Source organism: Puntigrus tetrazona, chromosome 18 (genome assembly GCF_018831695.1).
Source record: "Puntigrus tetrazona isolate hp1 chromosome 18, ASM1883169v1, whole genome shotgun sequence".
Classification (NCBI taxonomy): domain Eukaryota; kingdom Metazoa; phylum Chordata; class Actinopteri; order Cypriniformes; family Cyprinidae; genus Puntigrus; species Puntigrus tetrazona.
This window is the reverse complement of record NC_056716.1, coordinates 9,462,412-9,479,295: the sequence shown is the minus strand read 5'-3', so window position 1 is coordinate 9,479,295 and position 16,884 is coordinate 9,462,412. Positions and strand designations below refer to the sequence as shown.

The window sequence follows — 16,884 nt, the reverse complement described above, 5'->3', positions numbered from 1 at the left end:
TCTTTCCGTTTGGTTTCTTCAATGTGCATATCCTTGTGTATGTGTGTAGTTCTGAGGTTTGTAGGACCAGGAGATGACCTCAGATCCTGCAGATTTACTCAGATGATGGAGCAGAGACTGGAGAATGCTTTTGCTGAAGCGGAAGCCATAGTGATGAACTCCCAAAGTGGTCTCACTGTACAGGTTGTACAACTTTAAATTGTCTTTATTTTACCTTTATTTATTTTGTATGTCAAATGAGGAGGTTTCTGTTCTGTTCTTTGGGGGAAAAAGGTTGACAATTCTATTTTGTTCATTTTGGTAAAAGGTCAGTCTGAGCACTAGTGAAATATATGACATTTTCACTTCTTTTCTCCAGATCTTGAGCACTTCGCAATCTATGGGTTCTCCTGCCGTATCTCTGATATATGTGGTGCATAATGGCAGTGTCACTCTCAATGGCACAACTGCCAGTAACCTTCTCAGCCAACTGACTGCCGAGCTTGTCGGCTACTTCCTGTTTTACCCTCCACTAATCACAGCTGAGCGTAAGTTCTCCTTGGCATTCCACAGTTATACAAATAGTATGTAACACAATTGTTACACTTTATTTCCTTTTATTTTCCTTTCGGGAATAGTGTTGGTATCTAGAATTCACATTAAGTCACAAGCAGAATTAATGTTGATGATGTTTTTCAGACATTATCATCTGAATATGACAGAGGAATCTCTACCAGAGAGTGGTTTTCGTTTGGTTTGTAGAGTTCACAGGAGGTGGAAACAGGTTCATGTGTACGTGGGCCAGGGCACAGCATGCACATCAAAGCCAATTACAGGGAATAATAATTAACAGTAGGGAATTCCAGATACACCTGTGTGTGTGCGTGGAAAGAACATGGTTCCACATGCAACTGTAATGTGATGGTGAGAATATCACATACCTCTCTACCACACCTTTGCTCATGCTGACTGTGAGGTCATTTGCTTTCTCTTCACAGTCCATTACTAGTTGTTTTGTCTTTGCTTTGTAGCAGATACTTTCCAAAATGAGGACAATGGTAGCAATCAAACCAACAAAAGAGTAACAATATGTAAGTGCTGTGACAGGTCCCATTTACACGAATGAAAAAAACAAACAAATACTTTTTGTGAAATACCTTTTTTTATAAGACTAGGGCTGGGTCTTGGCAAATATGGGACAATGCACACTGTGTCACATGTGACAATTAAATGCATTTGTAACTAGTGACAAGCTGTCAATTTGCACATTTGTTCAGAGAATACTCCTTTGTCTCAAAACGAAATGTGTCCTTATGAATGTAGTACATTTGTTGAAGAACTTGTGTTCTTGAAAGTATGCATGTGTGTAATTTAATTCTGGACACACACTACATTCAACCCAACTACATGCAAATTGCATTGCATAAAAGTAATGCCTAAAATGAATTAAACTTTTTTTTTGTTGAAAACATATGATACATATGTTACATACGATAAATTTTGCTTATGCACTTTTCAGTCGGCAATGGGTAACAAATTTCTATCTGGGTAATTTAGATCAGTCTTGGGCCCTGTGTCTCACCTGGATGACTGTTGCCCAGCATTCAAGAAAACATAAAGAGAGTGGGAAGAGTGGGTCGCCTTTCAGACCATGTGCTTTTCCCTGCCCATGTTACATTACAAGGAGTGATTCACATGGTTTATGCGTGGCATGCTAGCGAGCTGAGCATGCTGAGCTTGTGGGAGCCTCATTGTGCGCTGCTCTCGCTGCGTACACACCACTCTATGCAGGCTCCTTTTGTGGAGGGAGCCTTCATTAGTGTTCTTCGTGAGGGTGGTCCCGTCTCGGCTGAGGTGGAGTGGCGGTTACTCTCATGGAGCTTGCAAATGGAATTGAAGACAGGCAAGTCCCTCTCTTCATCTTCACCTACCAGATCCTCTCATTCTCTGGGTACGGAAGCACGATCTGTCTCTTCCCCCCCGGCCTGTTCATTGATGCCTGTAAGCCTGTAAACAGGTGGCGGTGTTCGAGGGTTCCTCCCTTGCTGTTCTCTAACTTAAGCTGCTGCCGGGCGAGAGCAGCCCCAGCTCTATGCTATACAGAGAGGTACAAAAAGTGAGCTATGATTTGTGGCTCTTGAAATTGGGGGCTTCTAAGACAGAATTTGACCTGAGGGTCATGGTCTACTCTAAGAAGCCCCCAAGGAAGCAGTCCTCGTAACCACCCATCAGGACTGCTGAGGGCAGCCCCTACTGGTGTAGAACAGGTAGCACCGCATTACACAATGTCTGTCTCACCTCTCTAACCCTGCCAGTCAATTTTCACTCCTGTCTCGAGGGTCAAAGAAGGCTGTCACTCACTGTAAAACAGTTCCAAAAACTGTTAAGTTTGATGGCACCTGCGTCCAACATGATACCTCTTGGTCTGCTGTACATAAGACCCCTACAGTGTTGATTGATTTCCAAGGGTTTTTTTCGCTTTGTATGATAAAAGTCATGCAGTGATGCCTCCATGCTTTAGACATATGGAAGAGACCTTGGTTTTTTTATAGTGCCTGGTGATAGGACCTCCTTGTCGCCATGTAATGTTCCTCACTGCTTGGGGAGCTTTCATGAGTGGCCATTCAGCCCAAGGTCTGCGGAGTGGCCAACATCTCACGTGGCACATCAATCGCTTAGAGACGCTGGCTGCATTTCGATCTCCGAAGTATTTCCTCCCCGACCTGAGAGATTGTCATGTGTTGGTGTGTACCAATAACAAATTGGTGGTATCATATATCAATCACCAGGGGGGTATGCGGTCATGCCCATCATGCAAGATAGCACACCAGATCCTTCTGTGGTCCCAGGACATGTTCCTTTCACTGAGAGCACTTTATATTCCTGGGCACCTCAATGTCGGAGCAGACGTCCTCTCGAGACAAGGATCGAGGTGCTTTACCCTGAGCTCCCCCCGGGACTAGACACCGTGGTACATAAGTGGCCAAGGCTTCATCTGTACACTTTTTTCCCCAATCGCTCTGCTCCTGGGAGTTCTAGAGAGAGTACACGGGGTCTGTCTGCTGTTAGTAGCTCTGTTTGACCCTTTGAACTGCCTGATTGTTACAGTGAAACATTTTATTTTTGAAAAAACAATATTTTATTCATGTTATGTCATGTCATTTTTTTATAAAATAACATTAATAGGCAACTGGGAATTTTTCAGTTTTTTAAACCAAACTTTGTATAAAGATGATTCTCAACTGTTAAAGTTATGCAAAAAAAAAAAACTAATTTCCATTGAATACAATGTATCTATAAACTGGATCTAATTTGGATATGAATGGGCTTTTGGGGCAACATAGAATGAAGAAGCAAGGGCAGTATTGGGAGTAATAATTAACAAGATTGTCATAATAATATCTAATACTTAATAGGAATTTTGATATTTGATAATTTTTAAAACTTCATAGCTGCTAGTCAGGAGGATATAAGTCACATTTAAAAACATGTCTAGGGAATGGTTTTCCTAACTGTCCTGGAGTAGCCCATCGCTGTCTCACTCATCTAACAAGCCTAATTTAACACGTCAGCTCATTAATAAGAGACTTTAAGACCTGTTTAAGACCTCAATTTTGATTTCTGTATATTTCTGCTGAAGTGCACAAGTAAATACATTTATTATAACAGGTTTATATGTGAAGATCATTTTAAGTTAAATTAAACTTAAATTAGAAGGTTTTTTTTAAGTCTATATGAATGGCTATAGTCAAGGAGGCAATTTTATAGAGAAATCAGATTTGTTATTTTAATGGTTTTACATAAAGATTATTTTAAGTTCACTTAAACTATGTCATTTTAAATGTTAAAATCGATAGCTTTGTAATGTTTAATGGGTAATCATTGATTAAATATCTACTAGGCGAAAAAAAGAGTAATGCTGGCCTTAAGTCACAAAAATGCCATTATACAAATATACAAAAACAAGTACTGTGTTTGTTGTTTGTACATAAATTAAAATATCGAATGTGAAATTATTGCAATATAGATTACTTTTAGTAATTTACTGTTGTTTGTGATTGCGATTAATTTATTAAAAATATGCAATTCATTTATTTTTGTAATCCATGACAGAACAAATTATTGATTGTATGATTATATTTATTTTTCTGCATTTTTTAATATGATGAAATACTGGTCAAAACACTTAGACTGTTGTTCCTAAGATTAGTCCTTAGTAGACCTTACAGAGTAAAGTAATTCAACAGCTGTTGAAATTTTACAGGCTGCTTAGTAATTCTGCCTTGAAGACAGGATGTCAGCCAGAGCCTTTAATCACACTGCCAGTATGCAATTGAGTAAAGGTTTCATTTGGGAAATGCGGCTAGACTCTCCGTACTGTCTACTGGAGAGTAGATGTGCTCAGCTAAGCCTCTGGACCCAGGATCAAAGCAATGTCTTTGGAAACAAGCTTTCTTATCTATTCTCCCTCTCTACAACAGTTTCTCTTGCTTTCTTTCTCTTCCCTCTCACTATCTTTCCTCTGCAGCTCTGGAATACCACAACCTTAACACATCTGTAGCAACCAGGGCATTTTGGATAATCACAGGTAATCGTCTCACTGATGTTGTTCATTACTAGCCGTAGTATGAGTCAAAGAGCTTTTTTAGAGGGGGAATTGGTTTATTTCCTGACTCCCGCCCACCTCTTTTGTTCTAAATGACTGATATTTTCATGGTTCCTCCATTATGAAATGATTTTCACTGCCATCACTGTTATATGGGGTGATGTGCTATAAGATCAGAATTGGTTTTGGGGTTTTTACTCTGGGTCTGTTTACAGTACTTCAAGATCATCCGTAGTATATGAATCAACTTCACAAATTAAGAATTCACAAATAAACATAACTGAAGATTATTTGACGTTTTGTTTTATTGTGATATAGTACACACATTTTTGTAATGCGTGACAAATGCTTGAGCAATTTACTGAGTGGATTTGTATAATAATATGTTGCTGTTCTATGCCTAGATTAGCTCATTTGTCTTCCTTTCTATTCTTTATAAACACATCAAACACATCAATCTTCTGAACCGCCTCAGTATAACTGAACCAGCTATACGGTCTAATTATTCATAGTTAATCGAGATTTGAGTAACACTGTTTAGCAATGCTGGTACTCAGAATCTCTGATGTTACTCTTATTTTACTCTAATATTGACAAACCGTGAAAAAGTAACTAGTGTGCGCAAAACTGCAGTCGGCTTCAGAAGCAACTCTGGTGCTCATGGTCTACCATCCTGCAGGGTTTAAAGGGTTAGTTCATCTTAAAATTTAAATTCTGTATTTAATTACTCCCCCCTCATGTTGTTCCAAACTTGTAAAACCTACGTTCATCTAAAGTGTCCCTATTATGGATTTTGAAAAACAACCTTCCATGCAGTGTGTAGCACAGCTCTTAGTGAATGAAAACAAATGTTGTAAAGGTTTAAACCTTAAAGGGCGGCGTGTATAAAGTTATTGTCTCTCAAAGCAGTCAACTCTGAATCATTGAAACAAGTCATTTTTTAAATGGATCCCAAACGGTTTCATGTTGACGTCAACATAAAACATTAGCATATTGCCCTCTCAGTTGCACTGGTCTTTTTTGCATTGGTATGGATGAAAATGCGAATTCATTCTTTGCCACTAGGTGGCGCTTTTGGAGCATTGAAAGTTCACAAATTCCGCTTTAAATGAAATCTTGCAATCACCTCAGAATTAGCGTCACACATAGAAGGGGGTTGTAAAAATCAGTTGTTAATGTAATCGTTTGGGAGTTGTCGAGCAAATAAGTAAAAAAAATTATAGCATACTATAAGCATTTTTTACATTTATGCTTTCGCACATAATCAGCATTGGTTATGTTTAGTAGACAGTGCGCTCATGTTAATCGTTGAACCCCTCATGCCACATGGGCTATTTAAGCAACACCCTTGCTAAGTTTCTATCATTGATTGTGGCAATATCCTTGCTGTCTGTGGAGGGTCAGAGAGCGCTCAGATTTCACCAAAAATATCTTAATTTGTGTTCAGAAGATGAACAAAGGTCTTAAGGGTTTGGAATGACAAGTAATTAATAACTGAATTGTCATTTGAACTATCCGTTTATCTATAACACTGAGCAAATTCATCTGGCTGAAAATTTTATTAATCCTGAAATCTTACTTTATTAGCATGTTCAGATGTGTTTGATAAGAGTTGAAGCTAAACTCTGCAGAACAGTGGACCTTAATTGCTGCAGTTGAGTAACCCTTTCATTTAATATCTCTCAACTTTCGTTTAACATCTCTCCACATCTCTGCAGTGATTCAGGATGTTGAAAACTCCTCTCTGGAAGGGCAGTACCAGAGTTTTGCCAGTCTGATGGAGGAGCGGTTGGCTGAGCTCTTCATGGTGGCCCACCAGCAAGGCGTTCGCTTTAAGCGGGCAACAACAGTGGGCACTTACACTGTGCAGGTATGACCTTATAGAACTGAAATTGATAATGTAGAAAACTAATTGCAAACAAATATTTAGGTAAAAATATAATTCATTTAGGAAAACACATCCACATGCCATGAGAAATTACTCATAACTTAACCTCAACTTTAGTAATTTATTACTTAAATCGATTAGGTTATGTGAATTGTATTGTAGCAATAGGCGGTGTGTATAAAATGGAGATAATGTCTCCTTGAATATCTGCATAAATCCAAGTATAAACCAGCAACAAATGCTTTAAATTTTCACACAAAAACGTATACTCTACAACTACTTCTGTTACCTCAGAAGGCGTTCATGCATGATAGCGGTTTCACCCCTGTTGCTCATTTCTAATTAATTAATCTTATAGTGCCCCCACCCCCCAGTCTCCCCCCTGTAGATTATTTGATGGAAAAGATTCAACTTTTAAGGTTTACCAAATGAAAATGTGTCTACAGGAAGTGATCAAGCTGTGTTTCGTTGCATTCAGATGGTTAGTATCAGGCGCGTGCATGGGCCAAAAAACCCCGCTGAGATGACCTACTATGTCCAGCAAAACGGGACCCCACTGCTTGGCACATCTGCAGCCAAGCTTCTGAACACAGTGGACTCGCAGACCATGGCGCTCACGCTGGGATACTTTGTCCAACTGCAGGCTGAAGGTCAAAATTACTTTCTCTTTCTTCTCTACCTACTAGAATTATACCTTAGCTTAACATTTTAACTTAATTACTTTCCTTTTAAGTACTATATACTGTACCTATGTTTCGATAAATAATTTGATACAGCGCACAGTTGTGTACATACCTGTAATTTTTTATTTACATTGTACTTATATTTAAAAATGCCTTTCTGCGATTATATCTTTAATTTATGTAGGCAATAATCACACTATCTAACGTACGTTTAACCCGAATGTATAACCACATACCACTTTAATAGTGCTTTGTAGTTTAGCATGAATACAATAGGAACAGTGTATCTAGCATTTATTTGTTTTACATAAGTAAAGACATTCATTATAAAGTGTGAACAAAATATGTGTTGAGGCATCTTGGTTTCCTCTTTTTGTGTAATTTAAATGGAAATTGTGTGCCTTTTATTGTCAAAAAATTCTGCAAGATGCCAAATAAATGTTAAAAACTGTTACATTTGTTTTTAGGTACTTTTGGAAGAAAAAGTTGCTAGGGTAGTCTGAAAATTGCTAAGTCTGAAAGTATCAACACTACAGTTCAACAAAATGGATCAAATCTCCGTAGAAGGAAGTTGAAATGGCGCAGTAGCAGAAACAAAAGCCTTTTGAGATTAATTTTGCATTTGTTAACACTATCAGGTAGGTTTAGGCATTTGGTGTAGGGCATATTTCCAACATGATAGAGCATTAACTTTTAGCGACAGTACTCGGATATTTGAATTCTGAACTGTTGCAATATGTAACTGAAACAACACACACCAAAAAACACACCAATATGTACCATTATCAACATACTGAACCTATGTTTTAACACCACTCTTGCAGAAATGTACCCAGAGGTATGTATTTTTATGAGACTGGATTTTTTATGTATTGTTAATGTAATGTTTATTTATCCTGTATTAAAATCAAACAAACAAAATATTTTTGTGTGCATTTAGGTAACACAATTTGCATCATATGTAAAAGATTTAATGTTTCCCACCATGCAGCCGTAGTGAAGAACCCACCCAACAACCTGTGGATCATCGCTGCAGTGCTAGCACCCATCGGTGTGGTGACCCTCATCATCATCATCATCACCACTGTGCTGTGTCACAAAAACAAGAGCGATTTCAAAAGCGATCCCATTGCAAACTTCAACCCTCGAGTCAAGGTACGTCAACTGACTGGATAAACATCCGGCTTGACCATATCCCATAAGGCGCTGCTTTGCTCTTTAACTCTCTCATTATAACTCATTATGCCATTTTGTACACTCAGCATAATTTGCAGTGGCTTCGTCAACGGTTTTCCTCAAACTCTTACATGCTTTGCTTGCTTTGCCTCTGGGAATACATCCCGAGAGAGTGTATGAGAGAGAGATAGAAATGATTGATGACTCTTCATGCTGTTTTCTCTCATTTAGACTGCTTACTGGAGAGACGTGGGTTATTACCCTCAGGTAGTTATTCAGCTCTTCAATCATCTCACCTGCTGCTCTGGACTCCTGATGTGCACACAGTGTTAAGGATGATGTGTAGTGTAGACAGGTCTCAGGGACAAAGTACTAATGATCTTGCACAATTAAAGGGTTAGTTCACCAAAAACAGTCAAATTCTTTCATCACTCACTCACCTGCGTTTCATTCTAAACATGTAAGACTATATTTACTTGGTGGAACATAAAAAGGGATGCAGTGAGCTGGCTGCTTTTTCCAAACAGTGAACGTGAATAGAGACGGGAATGTAGATGTTCAAAACAAACACTTTATGCTTTCATTGTATGGCAAAGAGCAGCCTTGACATTCTACAAAACATTTAGAAATTCATACAGATTTTTAATGACAATGGCTTTTGTGTGAACTATTCCTGTGCACATTATGTGAATAGTTTTTTTGCTAGATTAGGATGTGATTGTATGTGTGTGTGTATGTGTGTGTGTGTGTGCGTGTGTGTGTGTGTGTGTGTGTGTGTACGTGTGTGTGAATGTGTGTGTGTTCCTTTGCGTGCCTGTATGCCTAAACAAGCTGAATATTTTAGGAATAAGGTCAGAAACTCTCTGATGATGTAGTTGGAAGTAGGCTAGCGGGACCGCGGAAGGGACAGAAACCTCTTTGTTATAAAAATGCATTTAATACATCAATTGTGTAAAACCATTAAACATGTATCCTCCTCTCTAAAAGAAATGCGGACAGCAGCACTTATTTAAAAATGTCAAATATGTCTTATTTATTAGTTATAATGATCTGGCCTGCTTTTCCCCCATATACACCCTCTGGCCTAGTTTATCATTTGCTATAACTGACAGACTACTACCCGAATTTTGCTTGACCATTATAGAACGGCTATATTTGTTATATGCAAAACATTGGCAGTGTATTACAATTATTATTAGGATATATTTATTTACATTCACATTATTTTTTCTAGGCAGCAGTGTCAGGCCAGTGGTTTTACGGATATGGGTCAAGATCAAAGCTAACGACAGCAGAGGTTAATAGACACTTTTTGAATTGATACCTCATCATGGCATTTTTTTTATGTTAAAATAAACATCTTTATTTATTTGATATTCTAAAATGAACCTTTTTTGTGCTTTATAAGCAATGATTAAATAAAATAAAATAAAATAATACACGCATCCATTTATATATTTAGAAAAATGTTGTGTATATATGTATTTATTTATAATGTAAATTATATAAATATAAATTAAATGTAAATATTTTCAAAATATATGCGTGTGTATTTACGTATAAATATTAAATATATACGGAGCACACACATATATGCAAACAAAATTTTGGATGTGATTATTCCTTCGACAGCACTTTTTTTTATTATTCAAGTGTATATAAATTATATATATATCTCCGACTAGTTTTAAAATTAAGAAATGGAATTGCTTAAACTTTGTGACATTTAAGAGTATTAAAATATACATATCTTTCTGGTAATGTGGAAAACAAGTAAACACTTACTACACATGTAACCTCCCCTGAAATGCTGTCCTGGCAGTGCTGTCCAGAAACTGCTGAGACTCAGTCGAAATGTGGCCGGATCATGTCACAAGAAACAACAGACAAAATACATTTCAGACAGAACCTAGTAGCATTGTTGCCATATTGTAAAATACTCTACAAATACTTTTTTTATTAAAGTGATATTTCTATATGGCATGACTCCCAAAACTATGAATCCACGTTCTAAATGAAGGCTTAAGAGTGTGTTAATTTATTCCTGTCAGTCATAACTTAAGGATTTAAATAGCTCATTATCTCGTTCATGTGACGGCATCCTTAATTTCTAATTTGTATATTTAAATAAATCCATTTATATCCTTTAAAATTCCCGTCAGACTCCTTAATTAATCAGAATTTGAGTAAAGCCTCTCCGTTGCCGAATCTGTTTACCTTCATTAGATCTAAGGATTATATTTGAACTCTTGAACTTTCCAATGCAGTCAGATTGTTCCAGTCATTTGAATTAGTTATTTATTTGAATTGAATTTAATAGTTAAGATGGCACCCCTATTTAGAGATGCATTTAGAGAACCAGCGTTTCAAACTTTGTCAGATACATGCCTGAAATATATACTCAAAAGGAATGCACGACCAGATCAATGTTTTGAACGAATGAAACCTAACAAAACATTTTAATGTATGTAAAAATAACCTTTGCGTCTGTAATCAAATACGTTCATGTTTGCTCGTTGCTTAGCCTGTTCAGGGGTTTGACTATGCCAAGCAGCACCTGGGTCAGCAGGGTGGTGATGAGGAGACCCTCCCAGTTACCCAGGAGACCATGGTTCTGCCCCACCCCATTCGAGATGCCCCCCTGTCCCTAGACAAACCTTCACGCCAAGACGGATCCACTTCCAAGAAGAGCCTGAACAGTGAGATAAGGAAAAGGTATACGTGAAGAAACCTAACACTAACGCGTTCATGTCACAGCTGTCATTTGCTGTTATTTGGCACAGGACCACAAAGCTACTTTTTGTCACGGAAGACGTAAGCTAGAGTAGAACGCTATGCAGTGCTTGAGAGGTTGAGATAACGGATAAAGTGACAGAGACTTGTTTGGTAATTGCTTTTGAAATAAAATCAGTGCTCGGGATGTCAGTGTGATCTTTACACTGCGTTAATGAGATCAGTGGCCTCTTTAAAATTCGTCTGATAGTTAAGGCGACTGACTTTTAATGAATTTCATACGGTTGGATGAGCATACTGTAGCTTTCAGTTAGTTTCATGGAGGAGTGTGATATAAATGGATCTGGCTGCAGGCAAAGTGTTCTCAGAGCAGAAACTGTTTGACTTAATAAGTGGATATGTTCTTGATTTAGACCATTTATCTCTGAAAACGTTGAGAGATCATTTCTGGAGAAACGCATTTTTCATTTTTTCGTGCCTCACTTCACAGAGGTTCAGCTGAATGATATCTTGATCACAAACTATATTTTTGATCAAAAGTTTGGACGACGTTTGGATAATATATAATATTTTTTAAAGGAAGTCGCACGCCCTCTGAGGGTACATAAAACTGTTTAAAAGAACTGTTTTCTATTTTAATATATATTAAATGCAACTTATTCATGTGTTGCAAAGCAGCCATTACTCCGATTTTTAGAGTCACTCAATTCTTCAGAAATCATTTTAATATGCAGATTTGGTTTTCAGGAAATAGCTGTTAAGAAGTTTGCCGATTAATGTTTTCGTGGGAACCGTTTTATATTGTGTATTAGCAAAATATAATTTCGTTACGGATAAGAAAAGAAGAAAAAAATGAGTAGTCAGCGTTTTTTGGAAATACCGAGTTATCATAAAATTATGTTAGAGTAAAAGGACAGAGCGAGGGAAGCATAAGTAGAGAAAAAGGCCAGTGTTCATTTATTTTTTATGATTTATTTATTTACTGATTTTGAAATCTTTAAAACCAATACCCATAATGTTGAATTCAGAGTGACTTTGCTGACAAACATATGATAAATCAATTTGTATCGCAACACACTTGGATATAACAGATACTAATCTGAGAGCAATAATAGCATACAATAAATCCAAAAATGCACGCCTTTAGCATTTCAATTGTACGTGCTTTATTATAATGCTAGAATATATACTAAATGTATTGGATATTAAGAATGTCTGAATGAAATCTTCACAATCATAATAAATCCTTGCATTTATATGCACTTCACGTGTAAAAAGATGAGGATGCAGACAAAGAAAATGACATAACCATCCTCTCATTTCACACATGCACTGACTCACCGCTGCTCCTTGTTGCTATGGTTACTTGCAGTAGGTTGCCGAGCGAGAACGGTTCCGTCATCAGCAGCGAATCAGTGAAAGAGGTCTCGGGAAAGGGCTTGAATGTGCAAAAAGCCACAGCACAGCAGAAACTCACGAAGGAGGAGACGAGGAAGAGCAATGGTGAGAAATGCTTCCAGTTTCAGCACTTTCACACTTGCGCCGTCAGGCCACAAGAAATCCATGAAACGAAAGCTCCAAAATATCCTATTCCCGTAAAGAAAATGCAATCACTCTGTTCCAAAAGCCTAAACATTTGAAGGGAGCTGTGGTCTTGACATATAAAAGTAGGACTCTAAATAATACCAAATTTTAATGCAGACAATGTCCTTTGTAGAGTGTGCAGCTCCATAAAGTGTTGCACCAAACTCTTTGGAAAGAATAAATGCTTGATACTGAACAAATGTTGATTTAAAAATACACCATACAATCTGTGGTGAAAAATGTTAATGCAGTTCTCCCTAATTTAGATTAATAGGGATACAAATCGGTTTGCCCCACTTGTTTTTACATTACATTACAGAAACCTTATGGAACAATTCATCCACATCAACAACGTGTGTATTATCAGTCTGCATCAGTTCAGCAACTGATAAATCACATTGGGAACACATCTGTTCATCTTAAACAGGTGCAGGGGGACGCGTGGAGCAGTGTACCAAATTACTCGCAGTATAAATCTTTCGGTTTAAACATGCTCATGCGTAGGAAGCCTGCAAGTCCTTCTGTTGTGTTTTTTTTTTCTTCTCCTGATTGTCTCATCAACCCGCAGCGTTCTAAATCAATATCCAAACACAATAAATGCAAAATTAGTAATTTCGAGATAACATGTATGTGCAATTAACATTAGAGCACCACCCTCAGGCTAAGTTACGCAAACACACTAGACATTCCCAAAAGCTATGTTGCAGCTTATGAGTGGTTAATCATAATTATGTATTAATTATATAGCTCAAGCGGAGCCACTTCATATTAAGTGTCTTAAACTACATTACTGACTTTTTTCCGTCAATTAGTACGTTTTTTTTAGGCTAACAAGCACAACTAAAGGTCCTCACAGACTAAGAATATATACACACACACATATATATATATATATATATATATATATACACACACACACGAGTGCCTGTATATGAGGCACAATATAAAATGTATTCACTAATATATAAGACATCACCACTAGCTTTTAAAGTCAGTAATGTGTTTGGGTGCAGTCTGAGGTTGTATGGTGTCTCCTTGCATGGAAAATGAGTTTTTAACTAGGGTCCTTTTTACCAGATGACCATCCTTTGAAGGAAAATAATGACCGAGTTCATGAATATAAATGAAACCCTCTCTACTGACATGATCCAGTCTGTCACTGTGGCTACCAGCATCGCTGAGGAGCAACAGGGTCACACGCACATTTTTGCAGACACATGCATCCCAAAAGGCATACTGACAGACAGAGATAAAGGCACACCCATTTAAACCTAACTTAATTATTTTATAACCTTTTGCTTGGCAGAGGTCATTGCTCGGCAAGACTTGCCGATATACAACCCTTAACAACACACACACACACACACACACACACACACACACACACACACACATAAATAAGCACGTCCCCTTACAATAACAACATAAGGTGCCATATGTTCAAGTCCTGTTGACACATGCTGCATCTGACCTTTGTCAGATGGAACTTGAGTCTATGGAGAGATGAAGTGTGCCAGAACAAAATTTTCAATTTGTCTCAAAAAGCATATTAATAATAATAATAATAACAATGATAATAACAAAAAAAGGTTAATTCCACTATAATACCATTCCAAACCCATCTCTTTTTTTCATATTTTTTTATTTTGACCAAAATCCTCAATCCTTTCAAATTAAAAAATAATTATTCTCTCAAAAATTTAAATCACTTTTGGTCTACATTTATGGGGCTTTTTGCTGTTTTTATTCCTTTCCGGAGCTTTATAGATGTGGTCCTTATAAAATCTTGTGATATGTGAAATTCTAATCCATTCAGTGTTATGCTTTATATAGAAATAAAAGCAGTGAGTAGTGATAGAATTCACATTTTTGGGTGGTGAACTATTACTTCAAAAGAAAATGGGCTGAAAGATCCATTCCGTGGATATAGCTTGTTAAATTCTGCTCACATCGAGCCTAATTCTTTACAGCTATAGAAAATTTTTTAATTTTTTTCTTATCTTATAATTTGTCCACTTCTATATGAATATATTTAGATGTATTCTCTCAGAGGTGGAAAGGCCTACTCTATCTTGATAAATGGAACCAGTTACAAAAAAAAAAACGCTGAAATCTCAGGATCGGACATTTTCCACTTTACATAGGAAATGAGAGCAAAGGAAATTAATCTTCTCCAGAAGTGATAATGTTGGCCAGTGCAGCTGCCACATAATTAAGGAAGTTATGTTGTCTGTATTCTGCTTGTATAATCCGATTAAGTTTTTGCAGTCTTGTTGATAACATTAATATTCATGTGTTTTTGTTTTGGGCAGAGCATTATGATAGCTCCTCGGGATCACTTCAGCTTATTTCTATAAAACCGATGGCGGCTCCACCCACCTACTCGCACCCTGCATCCTCCGACCGCAGTCAGGACTCTGCTGTATTCAACGGAGAGGTAACACTTGATTTTGTTAGAGACAGCCTCAGATGAAAAACACTGGCTAAAGTCATTTTACTGATACCTCCTGATGCATTTTCTATGCAAAAAAGGAGCACTGATGGATCCGAAATTGCCACTTCAATGATAATTGGCTGACTCTTGCACAGCGTTTGAAAAAGTCAGGGTGTTAATGAATAAACACTGTAATAATATAACTGTCCTAAGACTTCCTTTAAGATCATATATAGTCTACTCTACACAGTCAACAAAATCTTGTTCTTAGCACATCTAAATGGATACTCTTGATACTCTTAATTTAGGCAAATTTGGGCTTCAAAGAGACCTGACACAGATTTTTTTTTTAGAATGTCACTTTACCTATGGGAAATCAAGTGGAACCACATTTTTAATGCATGCATTTTTTTTTAAAGTGGATGAATGGCCAATCCCTCTTCTCTCTTTCTCTCTGTGTGTATACAGGTGAATCTGGCTCTGAAACAGAAGTCAGACATTGAGCACTACAGGAATAAGCTTAGACTGAAGGCCAAGAAGAAGGGATACTATGACTTCCCTTCTGCTGAGGGGAAAGGTAGCACTAAAGACCTGAGTCAGCGACACAAATACAGCCATGACAGGCTTCCACACCCACACAGCAGAGCTCAGGAACAGGAAGACGACAGGGGCTCCACGTACGTGAAGTATCGCAGGAGGTAAGTGATTCTGCCGTGACGGAAATGAGTGTTTAAGAAGATATGGTTGTTTTCTTTGTGGATGCATGCAATGCTTGGTGCGTCACTGTCTCTCTGATTTATTGATCTGCACAAATGAAGCGTGATAAAGAAGGTCGTAGTGTAATTTGTTAATTTTACAGTTGTCCGAAAAAAGTGCCCTTAAGACAGACTGGATATCTTTACATTAAATGAAATATCACATAATTAATTAAATAATAATATAATGCAGAAAAGGATATTTGTAATCCAAAAATCTAATCACAATAGCTATGTTTACCTGCTTTTATGCACATTTTGAAGTATCACGTTTAAAACAAGTGCCAAATAATTAGCAAAAAGTCTTTGCCGGATAAATTCCTTCCTGTATATCAAAAAAAGTCACGTGAGTTTGTGATGTGGGATGGCAAAACCTTAATAACTAGCGGACTGAACCTATTCCATAGGTCTTGAAATGTTATGGTCATTCCGAGCATATATATTTTATATAATTATCACACAACTGAGTTCCCAGGCATCCACCTCCAGAAGCAATGACCGCATTTAGTGTGTTAAGAAATGTATATATATATATTATTCTGTGGCTTCTCCAACATTTCTTAGTGATGCAGAATGCTAGATTATAAGGAAGTGACGATTTTGTTCACTTGGACTCATTGACAGTGCTTATTTGTAAGTATGTTTTATGCAATGTTCCAATTTTGTTCCAAGTTAAATTAACAACTTTGGATGGAAACCCAGCTACTGACACCAGTTAGAAGGTTACCTTAAGTAAGTCAGATCCTTAAAGGAATAGTTCACCCAAAAATAGAAATTACCCCATAATTTTCTCACCCCCAAGCCATCCTAGGTTTATATAACTTTCTTCTTTCAGACGAACACATGAACACATTTTAAATGTATCCTGGCTCTTCCAAGCTTGGTAATGGTGGTGGATAGTAGGCCCTTACTTTGAAGTTCCATAAATTACATATATCTGTCATAAATCTACCCTATACATCTTTCCGGGGTATACACGTGTCTTCTGAAGGAAATAGATGGATTTTTGTAACAGAAATATTCCTATTTTTACAATTATAATTTAA

General features: G+C 37.3%; 1 protein-coding gene across 6 annotated transcripts in view; it reads left to right on the top strand.

The window, feature by feature from the left end:
* The window catches only part of kiaa1549lb (KIAA1549-like b), a 57,332-nt gene that overhangs the window by 23,739 nt on the left and 16,709 nt on the right, over positions 1-16,884 (top strand). For 3 of the 6 annotated variants that reach the window (XM_043216523.1, XM_043216517.1, XM_043216521.1), the window contains 12 exons: positions 50-183; positions 359-527; positions 4,508-4,567; positions 6,304-6,455; positions 6,952-7,123; positions 8,148-8,311; positions 8,564-8,599; positions 9,567-9,629; positions 10,857-11,047; positions 12,438-12,568; positions 14,962-15,086; positions 15,552-15,781. In XM_043216523.1, coding sequence (XP_043072458.1) covers positions 50-183; positions 359-527; positions 4,508-4,567; positions 6,304-6,455; positions 6,952-7,123; positions 8,148-8,311; positions 8,564-8,599; positions 9,567-9,629; positions 10,857-11,047; positions 12,438-12,568; positions 14,962-15,086; positions 15,552-15,781 — 1,627 coding nt within the window. The remainder of the gene's footprint in view (positions 1-49; positions 184-358; positions 528-4,507; positions 4,568-6,303; positions 6,456-6,951; positions 7,124-8,147; positions 8,312-8,563; positions 8,600-9,566; positions 9,630-10,856; positions 11,048-12,437; positions 12,569-14,961; positions 15,087-15,551; positions 15,782-16,884) is intronic. The other 3 variants (XM_043216518.1, XM_043216519.1, XM_043216520.1) reach the window with 3 other exon arrangements.